Raw genomic sequence first — 11,512 nt, forward strand, 5'->3', positions numbered from 1 at the left:
CCCTTTGTATGATTAGTTGCAAACAGGTAACATCTGATTACATGCCCTGCCTAACGAGCTATCCCTAGATTATCACCTCTACGGCTCAAAAGCTGCAGAGTTTCCCAGCCAAGAGCATGGCAAAAGGCAGCGTGTTTCCTGCCAGTTGGCTAACCCAGCATGCTGCCACACGCTTCAGCAGAGGCTGGTAGAAACTCAAGAGAAAAAAAAAAAATAAAAGAAAAACCAAACCCTGCAGAGGGCTGGGAGGATTCATTTGGTTGGCATCTGTGTTACCACGCAGGGAAGGCAGCAGAGGCCGTACCGCAGGGTGCGCAGGCACAGCTGCCTGCCGCGAGAGGACCAACTTCAGTGAAACTGGAGGCAAGACCAGATCCTTCGCCCACGCTGGAGCGGCCCTTGCCTAGTCATTTGGCCGCATTGCTCCATTATTTTAAATACCCCAGCCCTGACCTGCCCTAAGGCCCCTCTCCGGGTTGGGCAATCTCAAGTGTCCTTGCAGTGGGCCTGGAAGAGCAAAGCCCTGCCCGGGGCTGCTCCCAGCCCCTCTGCCGCAGCCAGCCTGCGGCGCGGGTGAGCGTGCAGCATCGCTGTCTGTGTCCGCTTCCAGAGCTCCCCGAGCATCAGACCGCAAAGGAAAGCAAACCTGAAGCATCCTTAAATTTACCCGTCGCCAGGCAGGGCGGATACGCGGACAGGAGGAATGCAGGGAGGATGAACGGCAGCTTTTGCACTGACCCGTTTGAGGGAAGATCAAAGTTCCCTCGTACTTTGGCTAGGAGTTCAGCCCAACGTCTCTGTGCATCTCTTCTCAGTTGCTCACCAAATTGGCCACACCATTGCACATTTCTATACAGCAGGAATAACAACACGGTAGAAAGTATTCTTACAGGAGCAGCTGTCCCTTGTTTTGCAGTATCAAAAATGGTCAGGTACAAGTAACCAAACGCATCTAAAACCCACCATTGCAGTGCTGCCCCACAAAAAAAGCGCTGACCTTTGGGTGTCACCTATTGTCTTTTGCTTATTGCCAGAAAGATTTTATTATGTGCTGACAAACTCCTGCTCAATGTTACATGGCTACATTTCAGCGCTGAACGAAGCCTGAAATATTGATGTTGCAAGGCAAACTTTCCAAGAAAAATGCAGAATTCTATTTTCTCCGTGTGTGAAGATTTTAAGAAGGTTGCATAGTTCCAAAGTCTCGGCATAGGACTGAGCTTTGGCTGTAAGTCAGCCTTTCCAAAATCAGGATTCAGCACTATCCGTAGCGTTCATGATGGGAAAGAGAAGGGAAATTCCCACTGTTTTTTTCTGCTTCATTGAAACTGAATAGTAAAATATTGTATGATCTCTTGAAACCAAGATTCACCACTGAGTCACCGTTCTCCACCTACAAGGAAAAGAAATGAAACGCGGGGCTGGCGGAGATCGCGGTGTAAGGCCAGGCTGGAGGGGAGATGCTGCAGAGCCCCATCGCAGCCAAAGGTGGGTGTGCGAGCGGGATGGAGGTGGCGAAGAGGAACGTTTTTACGTTTTTCAGAGAAAAACTGCGTGCCCGTGGCTTCGCGTTAATCCTCGCTGACTTGAAGTTTTGTCTTTGTTCTGCGCTACGGATCGGCTGGGCCGAATATGCTTTGAACTGCGGAGAAAACGGGAACTTTCTGTTCTCTTCCCGAAGTCTTCCATTAGAAAAAGAGAGGTGGGAAAGCGGCGGGGGGGACGCGGCGCTGCCGGACCCCGCGGAGCGGCTCCCCCCCGCCCCGGGGCCGTGGGCGGAGCGGGCGGCGGCGCGGCTGCGCCGGGCGCACCTGGGCAGGTGAGGGCGGAGCGGGCGGCGAGTGGTGGCCGCCGCCGCTCTCCCCTCGCCCCGCCGCCGCCGCCTCGCCCACGCGTGGGGCCCCGCGGGGCGGCCGAGAGCCCCCCGCGGGCGCGGAGCCGGTTCCCGCCCGCCGGAGGGGTAAGTTGTGCGGGGCTGGGGCGGGGGGGTGCCGACCCGACGCCGCACCGATCCGCCCGGCCCGGCGGGACCGCGGCGCGCCCTTCGCGAAGCCCCGTCCCGCGTGGGGCTCCCGTGGCGGGGGAGGTCGGCGGGAACCGAAGAACAGCGCGGGGCGGCGGGGACGCGGGTGTCCGTGGGAAGGCTGGCGGCGCGGGGCCGGCGGGAGCGGCCCGATCCCGGCGGGAAAGGGAGGCGGGGGGGCGGCCCGGGCCGGAGGCAGCCGGGAGGGTGCAGCCGGCTGAGAGCGCCCATTTAGTGCTCCCTTCCCCGTCTGCTCCCGCGGCTCGTGCTGTATTAGCCCTAGGCTACGTCTTTCAGGTTGGTGTAAACCGAGGCCTAGAGTTAGGCAAGGGTAATATTTGCCCCCCCCCCCCCCCCCCGCCCCGTTCGCCGACAGCAGGTTTTGGACCACAGCTGTTACCACCCCCGAGAACCCAGATTACCTGTAAGAACCCAGGCCCCCCACAGCTTCGTGGCAGAGGTTACCAGATTGGGGCACAGGGACCATGGATTGTAAGAGTTAATTGTCCTCAGGGTGTGTTGCTGGCCCTGGGTGGCTGCAAAAGTGACTTACGGACCCCCGAAACGTGGGAGCTATAGGTTCCCCATGTAGGGAGGTGATTAAGTGTCAGACACTCGGGTGAAAATTCAGCCTGTTTCTCTGTGGGAACGCTCATGTTAAGTGTTGAGCTGCTTGTCTTTGAAAAAATGAATACAAATCCATGAAATAGAGGATAATGTCATTAAACAAAGGTCAGGAGCAAGGAGTGAGGTCTGTGGTATCGCAGCGACGAACCCAGAGAAGACCCCTTCCTTCTTCAGAGGCTTCGTGAACGGGGTGGAGCGGGAGCAGCGAATACGCTTGGGTGTGCAGGCGGAGAGTGAAAGCATCTCGCAGCGAGGCTGAGACAGGCTTCACGTCGCGTTTTCCTGGTGTGCTGTGTGTTGTGACGCTGGCTGGCACCGCGCCGGAGCCCTGACAGTCACCACGGTTAACCGGGGCTGTCCCTGACCTTGGTCACTCATCTGCAGCTCTCGGGGAAGTGGCTGCAGGATGCCTGCTCCGTCCTGAGTTTGCTTCAGTTGTTCTTGTTGGGATGAAGGTCTCCTCTCCAAGGAAAAACGTGTGACTTCATAATAATTGGGGTACAGGGAATAACTACATCACTGACCAGAGATGCATTATCAGCACAGGGATGTGCCAGTTACCCCCCCACACCAGCCAGTTTGAGTGGGAATAAAGCAAACTGGAGGATTCCTGGGTATGTGCACCGAGGAGTCTTGAGTGAGGGCCAAGCCTCCCTTGGCAAATCCAATTAATGGTGTGAAGACGTTCCCCGAGCTCACCCTTGCAGCTCTCGGAGCGGGAGCAGCCTCTGGCGTCAGTGGACTCCACTGGATCGAAGTTGAAGGCTGTAAGAGGCTGACTCACCGTCTGAGCCCAGCAATGGGATTCAAGTTGATTTGCTCTCGGTTATTGTGTCAACAAGTCATTGGTGATAAAAGGTCATAAAGCATTGTAATGTCGCGTATTGACAGACGCTGTCTGTGATCCGAGGGACAATTCAAACCTCGTACGGCAGTGCCAGCGCACCCTCCGTGTGACCGAATGTATTTTGTGTGAGAGAGGCATGAATTTTTCTCCCTGGTGCATGGGTTTGAATTTACTCTTGGGTCTTGCAAATGTGTCTGTACACAGCGTATGTTGTTAGAAGCAGAGGGGGCTGCTTGTAAAGTTAAGTGTAAAAGAGATTGTGGAAACAAGCTTTAGTGAGGATTTCTTTGTTACAATGAGAAGTCACTTTTTTTTCCTTTGCAAGGGAAATCGATACCTGGGTTTGATCTCAATTCTAAGTTCAGGATTAACCTGGACTTTGTGTCTTTGCAAACACTCTACCGAAAGTTTAATTCTGATAGGATTTTCGACATGGATAACTAATGCAGCAGAATTTCAGAAGCACAAAAATAATTTTGATGATAGCTTTCTGATCATTTGCAGCTCCTGGGAAGCAGTCTGCTAATGTCCTCAGGTCTTTGACAAAGCACATTTTCAAACTATTATTTAAAGATGATTTGCAATTGAATCTGCACATTTTCTTTGCTTAACAGATAAAATAAGTTGTGTTCAGATTCATTTTGCGTGAATGCTTGCACGTGAATGGGATCTGCAGGTATTTGAGGAAATAAAACCTCTTCCTAGACTAGTTCTTGGATAGGATTCTTTAATCTCCTCGATCTCTGCTACTAGACCCCTTTTCCAACTCCTGCAGCAGTATTCAGAGCTTATGGCAAAGGCTTTACTTATCCTGTAACTGCTTTATTAATGGGAATATTTATCGTTTCTCACATCTGTTGCAAGATTTACAAATGAATATGGGAGACAGACCTTCTAAGCACGTGTAGCATAAAAGTCCCCTCCCAAAATCTAAAGATAGCAAACGCTGTCTCTTCCTGCAGAGGGACAGTCCTTAGCGGTGTTTGTTTGGCTTTGTATCTCTTCTGCACAAGAAAAATATTGTTGGTTGGTTGCAAAGGTAGTAGCAACATGGGGCTACTTAAGCAACAACAGATTTGATCAGTTAACTGCAGCATTGTTTTTTTAAAAAGCCTAAACATTAAGTCAACATCACTTGATTTTTAGCAGGCGTGCAGGCAGACTTGCAGTTCATGTCCTGCTGGATAAACATCCTGGTTATTACAGGTCAGTGATGTTTGCAAATGATTATACTGCACTTAGAACATGCATGAAAAAGTCATGAAATGCCTTTCAGAGGAACATCTGTCTCTGATGAAGCGGCCCCCTCCGCTTCAGCCCAATGCTTCCACCTTTACCTCAACTGGGGCAAAAGCCTCTGCTTCGGCGCATGGTAGTTTTTCTCCTCCTGGATGCAAGTCTGAAGAAGAACTAGATCAGATAGGCCCCTTCGCTAAGGCGTACGTGGAGGCTTTTGAAATTCTGCTGCCTGTTCTTGCTGTGGCTTGTTTGTGGCTTTATCTCCTGTGCAGCGTTTACAGCTCAGGTTTGATTGGGGCTCGCCCTCCGTGCGCTCAGTTAACACGAATAACGTGCCGTCTCTGCTTACTGGAATATTTAGTAGTGAGTTGTTGTTCTTGTAACGATTACGGTCCTCGCTTAGCAATGTGTTTGTAACTCCTCCTGGCAGAAGAGTCATCTAGCTGAATCTGAATTCTGGTTTCAGTGTGCAGTAACGTAACAAGCAGTAGCAGTAACATGGCATAGGGTCCTTTTTCATGAAATTATTTTTTTTTTAAAGCATATGAGTCTCAACTAACCTTTAGCAGTTGGTCTACTATTATCCCTGTCTTTTGTAGACAATGGCGTTACACCCGCGAAGAGTTCGCTTGAAGCCGTGGCTGGTAGCCCAGGTAGATAGCGGTATGTATCCTGGCCTTATCTGGCTAAACCGAGAAGCGAAGCGGTTTCAGATCCCCTGGAAGCACGCAACTCGGCACAGCCCGCAGCACGAGGAGGAGAACACCATCTTCAAGGTGAGGGAGGGGAGAGCTCGGATGTACCATGGCTCTTAAACAGAGACAAAGGGTTGAATTGTTGGCCCAGGAGCTGGATAGCCATCTCGGGAGCTGCTTCCAGGCACATTTTGTCCTATTTCTTTGACCTCAGAAAAGCACTTTGTGCACCTGGATGCCAAGCTTGGCACGGCCTGAAACGGTGTTGAGTTCTTTAACCCTTTCTGACCACCAAAAGCCAGACAATGTCTGATTGCATCGACTCTGGAAGATTGCTGCTATTGGCTTCATCTGCTTGGTTTAGGATGTGGTAGCTGGCTTGTTCTTAGCAGCAAACCGTTACATACTGTTACATACATCTTCAGAGGTCCACCACAAACTTCCAGTACTCATCGCTGCTGTCCTTAATGTTCTTATCCCAAGGGACTCATTATAACTCCTACACTCCTTTGAGGAATTTCTGACCTCCTCTGCCTTGGAGGGATCTTGGACTGATAGTCTGATTTTGGGGTGAGAGAGGGAGAGGGCCAGCTGCATGTCTGTGGCTGCTCTTCCACTCCATTTTAACCGAGTCCATTCCTCCTACGCAGGGTATGGCTCGCTGTCAAAAATGACTTTTGGTATTGAACCTGAGACACCTAGAAAAACTCAGTGCACAATCCTGTATAATTTATACTTTCTTAACTCGTATGAAGATGCATGCTCAGAATTGCTAATGGTTTTTGGAAATTTGGATTTACATCTTTTTTTTTTTTTTTTTTTTCTCCCCCTTCTTTTAACGGGAAAGCTATTAAAGCGGGATTTTCCATTGTTGTTGTTATCAGAAGAGCTGTAGTTAAGACTTCTGCAAGAGAAGGATTTTACAGTGAATTTGTTTGGAAGTTTGATTTCTGATAAAAGCTGCTCTGTTGAGAGGGCTGGACTGAGCACGGTGTACTTTGTCCCCAGGCATGGGCTGTGGAAACGGGAAAGTACCAGGAAGGAGTCGATGAGCCAGACCCTGCAAAGTGGAAAGCCCAGCTCCGATGTGCTCTTAACAAAAGCCGGGAATTTAATTTAATGTATGATGGCACCAAGGAGGTGCCCATGAATCCTATTAAAATTTATGAAGTGTGCGATATCCCGCAGTCCCAGGGATCAATCATTAATCCAGGTGAGGGCCTTGCTGACACAGGGCCGATTACTGAGCAGGCGTTTGTCCAGTGCGCGTTCCTTTCCCTCCGCGGCGTTAACTCTCAAGCTGCCTTTCTGTGCAGCAGAAAGCAGCTGCCATGTGTAAGCCCCGTTGTGCTTAAACTAAGAGGACTTTGAACCATGGTGTACCTGTACTAAAATTAATAAAGCTGTACACAGTTGTATGTTTTCTGCTAAACAGTCCAATGTTGGTGATAGTTCATCTATTTCCTTGGCTCTCTAGAATTATATATTAAACTGAAAATAGTATGTTGTACAGATCAGATTTTTCCTTTTGTTAATTATGTTCAGAAAATACACAAATAAATTTCCAATATTGTGCAAAGCCAATATGAAGATTACGTTACTTTCTTCAAGAATTGCACTGCAGTGCTTCACACTGATCGACTGCCCACAAGGATGTGCTTGTTTGCAGGTTCCACTGGCTCAGCTCCGTGGGATGAAAAGGATAATGATCTTGATGACGAAGAAGAGGAAGAATTGAATCAATCTCAGCATGTCCCTATTCAAGAGACATTTCCATTTCTTAATATCAATGGTTGGTGGCATGGACTATAATGTATCGGTGAAGGTATTTGCTTGTAAATTGGCGCATGCTTGAAATAAAATCTTGGTTTATTGAAGAATTGTTTCCTTTTTGTAGATTCTCCAATGGCTCCAGCCAGTGTAGAAAACTGCAGCCCTGAAGCTGTGTGGCCAAAAAATGAACCTCTAGATATGGAAATGCCTCCAAATGTGCTGCAGCATGACTTCTTCAGCAGCCCTGAGCTCTGGATCAGCTCTCTGCCAAGTATGTATATGGATTTGTAGTGCTTCTGTCATTGTACTTTAAAAAAGAAAAAAAAAAAAGTGGTTTAACTTTTTTCCTGTTAGCATGGAGAACTGTGTATAGTTTAAACATCCCTGTGACTGTAGCATGGATTGTGTGGTGTGACTCTACTGCTGATGCAGTACACGCAAAGGTCCAGGAAAAGCCATACTGACAGTTTCTTTCTCAGTGACAGACCTAGAAATCAAGTTTGAATATCGAGGAAAGGAGACTGGACCGACGACGACTGTAAGCAACCCGCAGGGATGCAGACTTTTCTACGGAGAGCTGGGTCCTATGCCAGACCAGGAGGAGCTCTTTGGGCCTATTAGTTTGGAGCAAGTAAAGTTTCCAGGAACAGAGCAAATCACCAATGAAAGGCAGAAGATCTTCACAAGTCGGCTGCTGGATGTTATGGACAGGGGACTGATCCTGGAGGTCAGTGGCCATGCCATCTACGCTGTCCGGCTCTGCCAGTGCAAGGTGTACTGGTCTGGTCCCTGTGCGCCTTCCTCCACCACACCAAATTTGATCGAGAGGCAAAAGAAAGTCAAACTCTTCTGTCTGGAAACGTTCCTAAGTGGTAGGTAGCTTTTGCTTCTGCAAAATAGCTTTGGATACTGGTCTGGGCACTTGGTGGCACTATTGGAAAGTGTGGTCTGCACTGGGGCTCAGCCTGGGTGCACCAATGAGTTTGTTCTCGCATGGAGCCTGAGTAGGGGCCACCTCTTCCCTGATGTCAGCTGACCATGCAGCAGGTGTGCATCAGAAGAAAGCGAATGTGCACTCATTTAATGCTCCGAAAAACATTGGTGTGCTTTGCTGTTAGAGAAGGCTCTTCTGGGTTCAAGAAATAAGCTGTAGTTGTGTATGTGTAAGAGGTGGCTTTGGCAAAGGACACTGTGTAGGTAAGACCTGGGATGATACAATGAGGTGAGATGTGGGGAGTGTTTCTAACTGAAAGAGGACAACCCTGCAGCATTCTGCTTTTCTTCCTAGAGCTGATTGCCCATCAGAAAGGACAAATTGAGAAACAGCCACCATATGAGATCTACTTCTGTTTTGGAGAAGAATGGCCTGATGGAAAACCTAGGGAGAGGAAGCTGATTGTGGTTCAGGTAGGAACTGAGGCTCTGGAGTGACACGTGCCAGCCTTGCTGGGGCTGGTGCGTTGGCTCTGGATCGATGCCCATGGAAAGCAGAGACCTGTTCTTCTCTGTCGTGGTTACTGACACTGGGAAACCCCAACGGGGCTGGTGGGTTTTGTCATGGCAAATACAAATGCTATGTATGCTGAATAGCATCAGTCTGTGAGTAAGCTTTAGGTTATTGTGGAAACCATCCCCTGCATCCAGAGCAGGGGATTCCTGCAAAAGAACAGGAGCGTACTGTGTGACCGTTAGGCTAAAACAACTGACTACTTCTTAAACAGGTCATTCCAGTTGTGGCCCGGATGATCTATGAAATGTTTTCCGGTGATTTCACGCGCTCCTTTGACAGCGGCAGCGTGCGGCTCCAGATCTCTACGCCCGACATCAAGGACAACATCGTGGCTCACCTGAAGCAGCTGTACCGCCTGCTGCAGAACCACCAGGAGGGGTGGCCGATGCCAGCCCCCACCATGCACATGGCACAGCCGCTCCCGGCACAGTGACAGACGCTTTGCTTTGCCCTACGGCTTCTTGTGTTGTACATACAGAAAAGTATTTCTTAACGAGTGCCTTGCCTAAATCTGAATAAAATCTGTAAATCTGGTCATCTGATTCAATTTCAGCAGTCTATGGTACTTTTTGTTTTGGAAGTGTTTAAAACAGAGGGGATTACAGGAACACCTCTGGCTCCTTTGCCATTTTCAGCTGTTTGCTTCAATAACCAGTATGTATAAATCAGATTTTCAATTCTGTAATATTTTTTTTAATCCACTATTGATACATTGTATATAAATACTTGATCATTAGAGGGGGAAAAAAAATAATCTGTGCTCTATTAAAACCACCTGGAGAGTATAATCTTGTCTAGTTTTATTTCTGTCTTTAACTGGGCTGTAGCTGCAAGCTGGGAGGCTGACACTTCTTCCAGTGTGCTTCTTTATATGCATGTATACGCGCACACAACGTACACACGTATATATGTAAAATAAACGGCTCTGCACCTTCTGAGAGCACGCTAACCCTAGAGCTCTGAAAGCTGGGAGATGGCTCTGTGCTGCGCCCTCCCCACGTTGCTTCCCCAAGCTGTGGCTGAGGGACATGGCAGCGATTTGCTCCAAAACGGCCTTTTCCTTGTCCGCCCAGGCCCGGTCCCGCCCGGGAAGGCCGCTCCGCCCGGGATCGGGCCCCGGCCTAGTCCGGGGCGGAGCGGCTTTTCCAGGCGGGCCCCAGCCGCTCCGCCCCGGGCCACCGCCCACTCTAGCGCCGAGGCCGAACCCGGAAGCGCTAGGCCCGGCGGTGGCTTCCCCTCAGCGGGCCGCGGCGATGGGCCCGGAGACCCCGGCGGGCAGCGCCCTGTCGGCGCCGCGGTTGGTGGCGGCGGCGCGGGAGGAGCTGGGGACCGGGCGGCGGTGGAGGTTGCCGGCGGCCCGTGCCCTGCAGCTAGCCGGGGAGGTGCTGGCGGTAGCGGCGGGGCTGAAGCCGGCCTTGCTGTACGACTGCGGCGCGGCGGGCCCCGCCGAGCTGCGGAGGTACCTGGCCCGGCTAAGGGAGGCCGGGCTGGCCCCGGGCCGCCTCCATGTGCTGGGCGCGGGGGGCTCGGCCTTGCTGCTGCACCCGGGACTCGCCCAGCGGAGGCTGGCGGCCGTGCTGCGTGCCCACCCCGCGCCCTTCATGGATGTCTCAGCGGGGCGGCGGTCCCCGGGTCTCTGTGGGCCAGCAGAGGCCGAGGCCATCAGGGACCACCTCGCCGCCCTCCTTGCCCACCTAAGGGCCGCCGAGGCCACCGCCACCGGCCCCGTGTCCTCCAGCGAGGTCGTCCCCGCAGGCTGGAACCTCTGCACCATCGTTGGGGTGCTGCTGGGCTACCCAGTGGCGTACGCCTTCTCCGTGGAGGAGAGCACCGAGAACTGCCTGGCGCTGGCGCCGCTAAGGGTGTTCACAGTCCAGGCCTCCTGCCCCAGGATAAAGAATGGTCTCAGGGTCCAGATCTACTCCTTCAGCATCCCGGAGAGCCTCTGCGCGGAGCTGAAGGAGGTGCTGGACGCCTGGTGCGATGAGCTGAAGGAGGCCTTCAGTGTGCAGAATGACTTTGTAGATCTCTGCATTTTGAGCAAGGTGGTGTCTCTTCCAGCGGTTGCCTTGTAAAACCCAGACAAACTCAAGACTCTGGCTTATTTCTCGCTTGTATCAGGGACTGAGGTGAGAGACCCAGTTCGTGTAAGTGCAGCCCACTGAGGCTCTAGGAGGCCCATGAGCAATAAAGGCTGAATTTTGACGATCTCGGGTCCCCGACCTCGTAGGCCAGTTGTAAATCAAATACGTGTACTTCCCAGAAGACCAGTGTGTGGATGTACGCGCTCACAGCTGCAGTGCAGCCTCCGTCCGGGCTGCGGAGTGTGCCCTGTAAAGTCAGGGTGTTATTTATTTGCTGCGAACAGCTGAGGATTAATAAAAAATGTGAACACCACAGTATTCTGAATTTGTGAAGTTCATTGAAGGCTCCATATCATATTTACTACTTGAGCAAGGTGGCGTCACGTGCAAGGGGCAAGTGCTACCATAAAACCTGCACAGTGCAGCTCCAAAAGGGGCTTAAAACTCCTCTCTCTGTCAAATTAATGTGCTGCTGGCAGTGAAAGGGAAGTGGACGTGGCTGTGGGGACGCTTGGCCACGAGACAGGCTCAAAGAGCGGTGGGCCAAACTGGGCCTGGTGGGTGGGAGGTGGGAAAGTTGCTCAGGACAGGCAGTGCACGGGGGGAATATGAGGGGACTGTGCCAAAAAGCCTCCCTGAGCTGGGTTTCTTTGTCAGGTATCAGTAGAGATGGTCCAGGGTCAAATACCTCCCATTTAGAGAGGCAATAAATAA

The 11,512-nt window shown here is 51.2% G+C and overlaps 2 protein-coding genes across 3 annotated transcripts; both read left to right on the forward strand.

Moving 5' to 3' along the window:
* The first annotated feature begins 1,388 nt into the window (after positions 1-1,388).
* IRF6 (interferon regulatory factor 6) lies at positions 1,389-9,261 on the forward strand. 2 transcript variants are annotated; one of them, XM_087761990.1, is made up of 8 exons: positions 1,389-1,488; positions 5,336-5,512; positions 6,440-6,644; positions 7,101-7,223; positions 7,329-7,475; positions 7,684-8,076; positions 8,493-8,611; positions 8,926-9,261. In XM_087761990.1, the coding sequence occupies exons 2-8, from the start codon at positions 5,339-5,341 to the stop codon at positions 9,145-9,147; spliced, it is 1,383 nt and encodes a 460-aa protein (XP_087618116.1). In that variant the 5' UTR covers positions 1,389-1,488; positions 5,336-5,338; the 3' UTR covers positions 9,148-9,261. The 2 variants fall into 2 exon arrangements, with proteins under 2 accessions (XP_087618116.1, XP_087618115.1); XM_087761989.1 differs by lacking the exon at positions 1,389-1,488 and adding an exon at positions 1,835-1,960.
* A 657-nt stretch (positions 9,262-9,918) lies between these two features.
* Positions 9,919-11,111, forward strand: CUNH1orf74 (chromosome unknown C1orf74 homolog). The gene has a single exon (XM_009462456.2). It carries the CDS (start codon positions 9,968-9,970, stop codon positions 10,787-10,789), a length of 822 nt encoding a protein of 273 aa, XP_009460731.2. The 5' UTR covers positions 9,919-9,967; the 3' UTR covers positions 10,790-11,111.
* The last annotated feature ends 401 nt before the right edge of the window (positions 11,112-11,512 follow it).

This window comes from Nipponia nippon, unplaced genomic scaffold (assembly GCF_047370975.1).
Source record: "Nipponia nippon isolate SJK-2023a ecotype South Korea unplaced genomic scaffold, ASM4737097v1 scaffold_25, whole genome shotgun sequence".
Lineage (NCBI taxonomy): Eukaryota > Metazoa > Chordata > Aves > Pelecaniformes > Threskiornithidae > Nipponia > Nipponia nippon.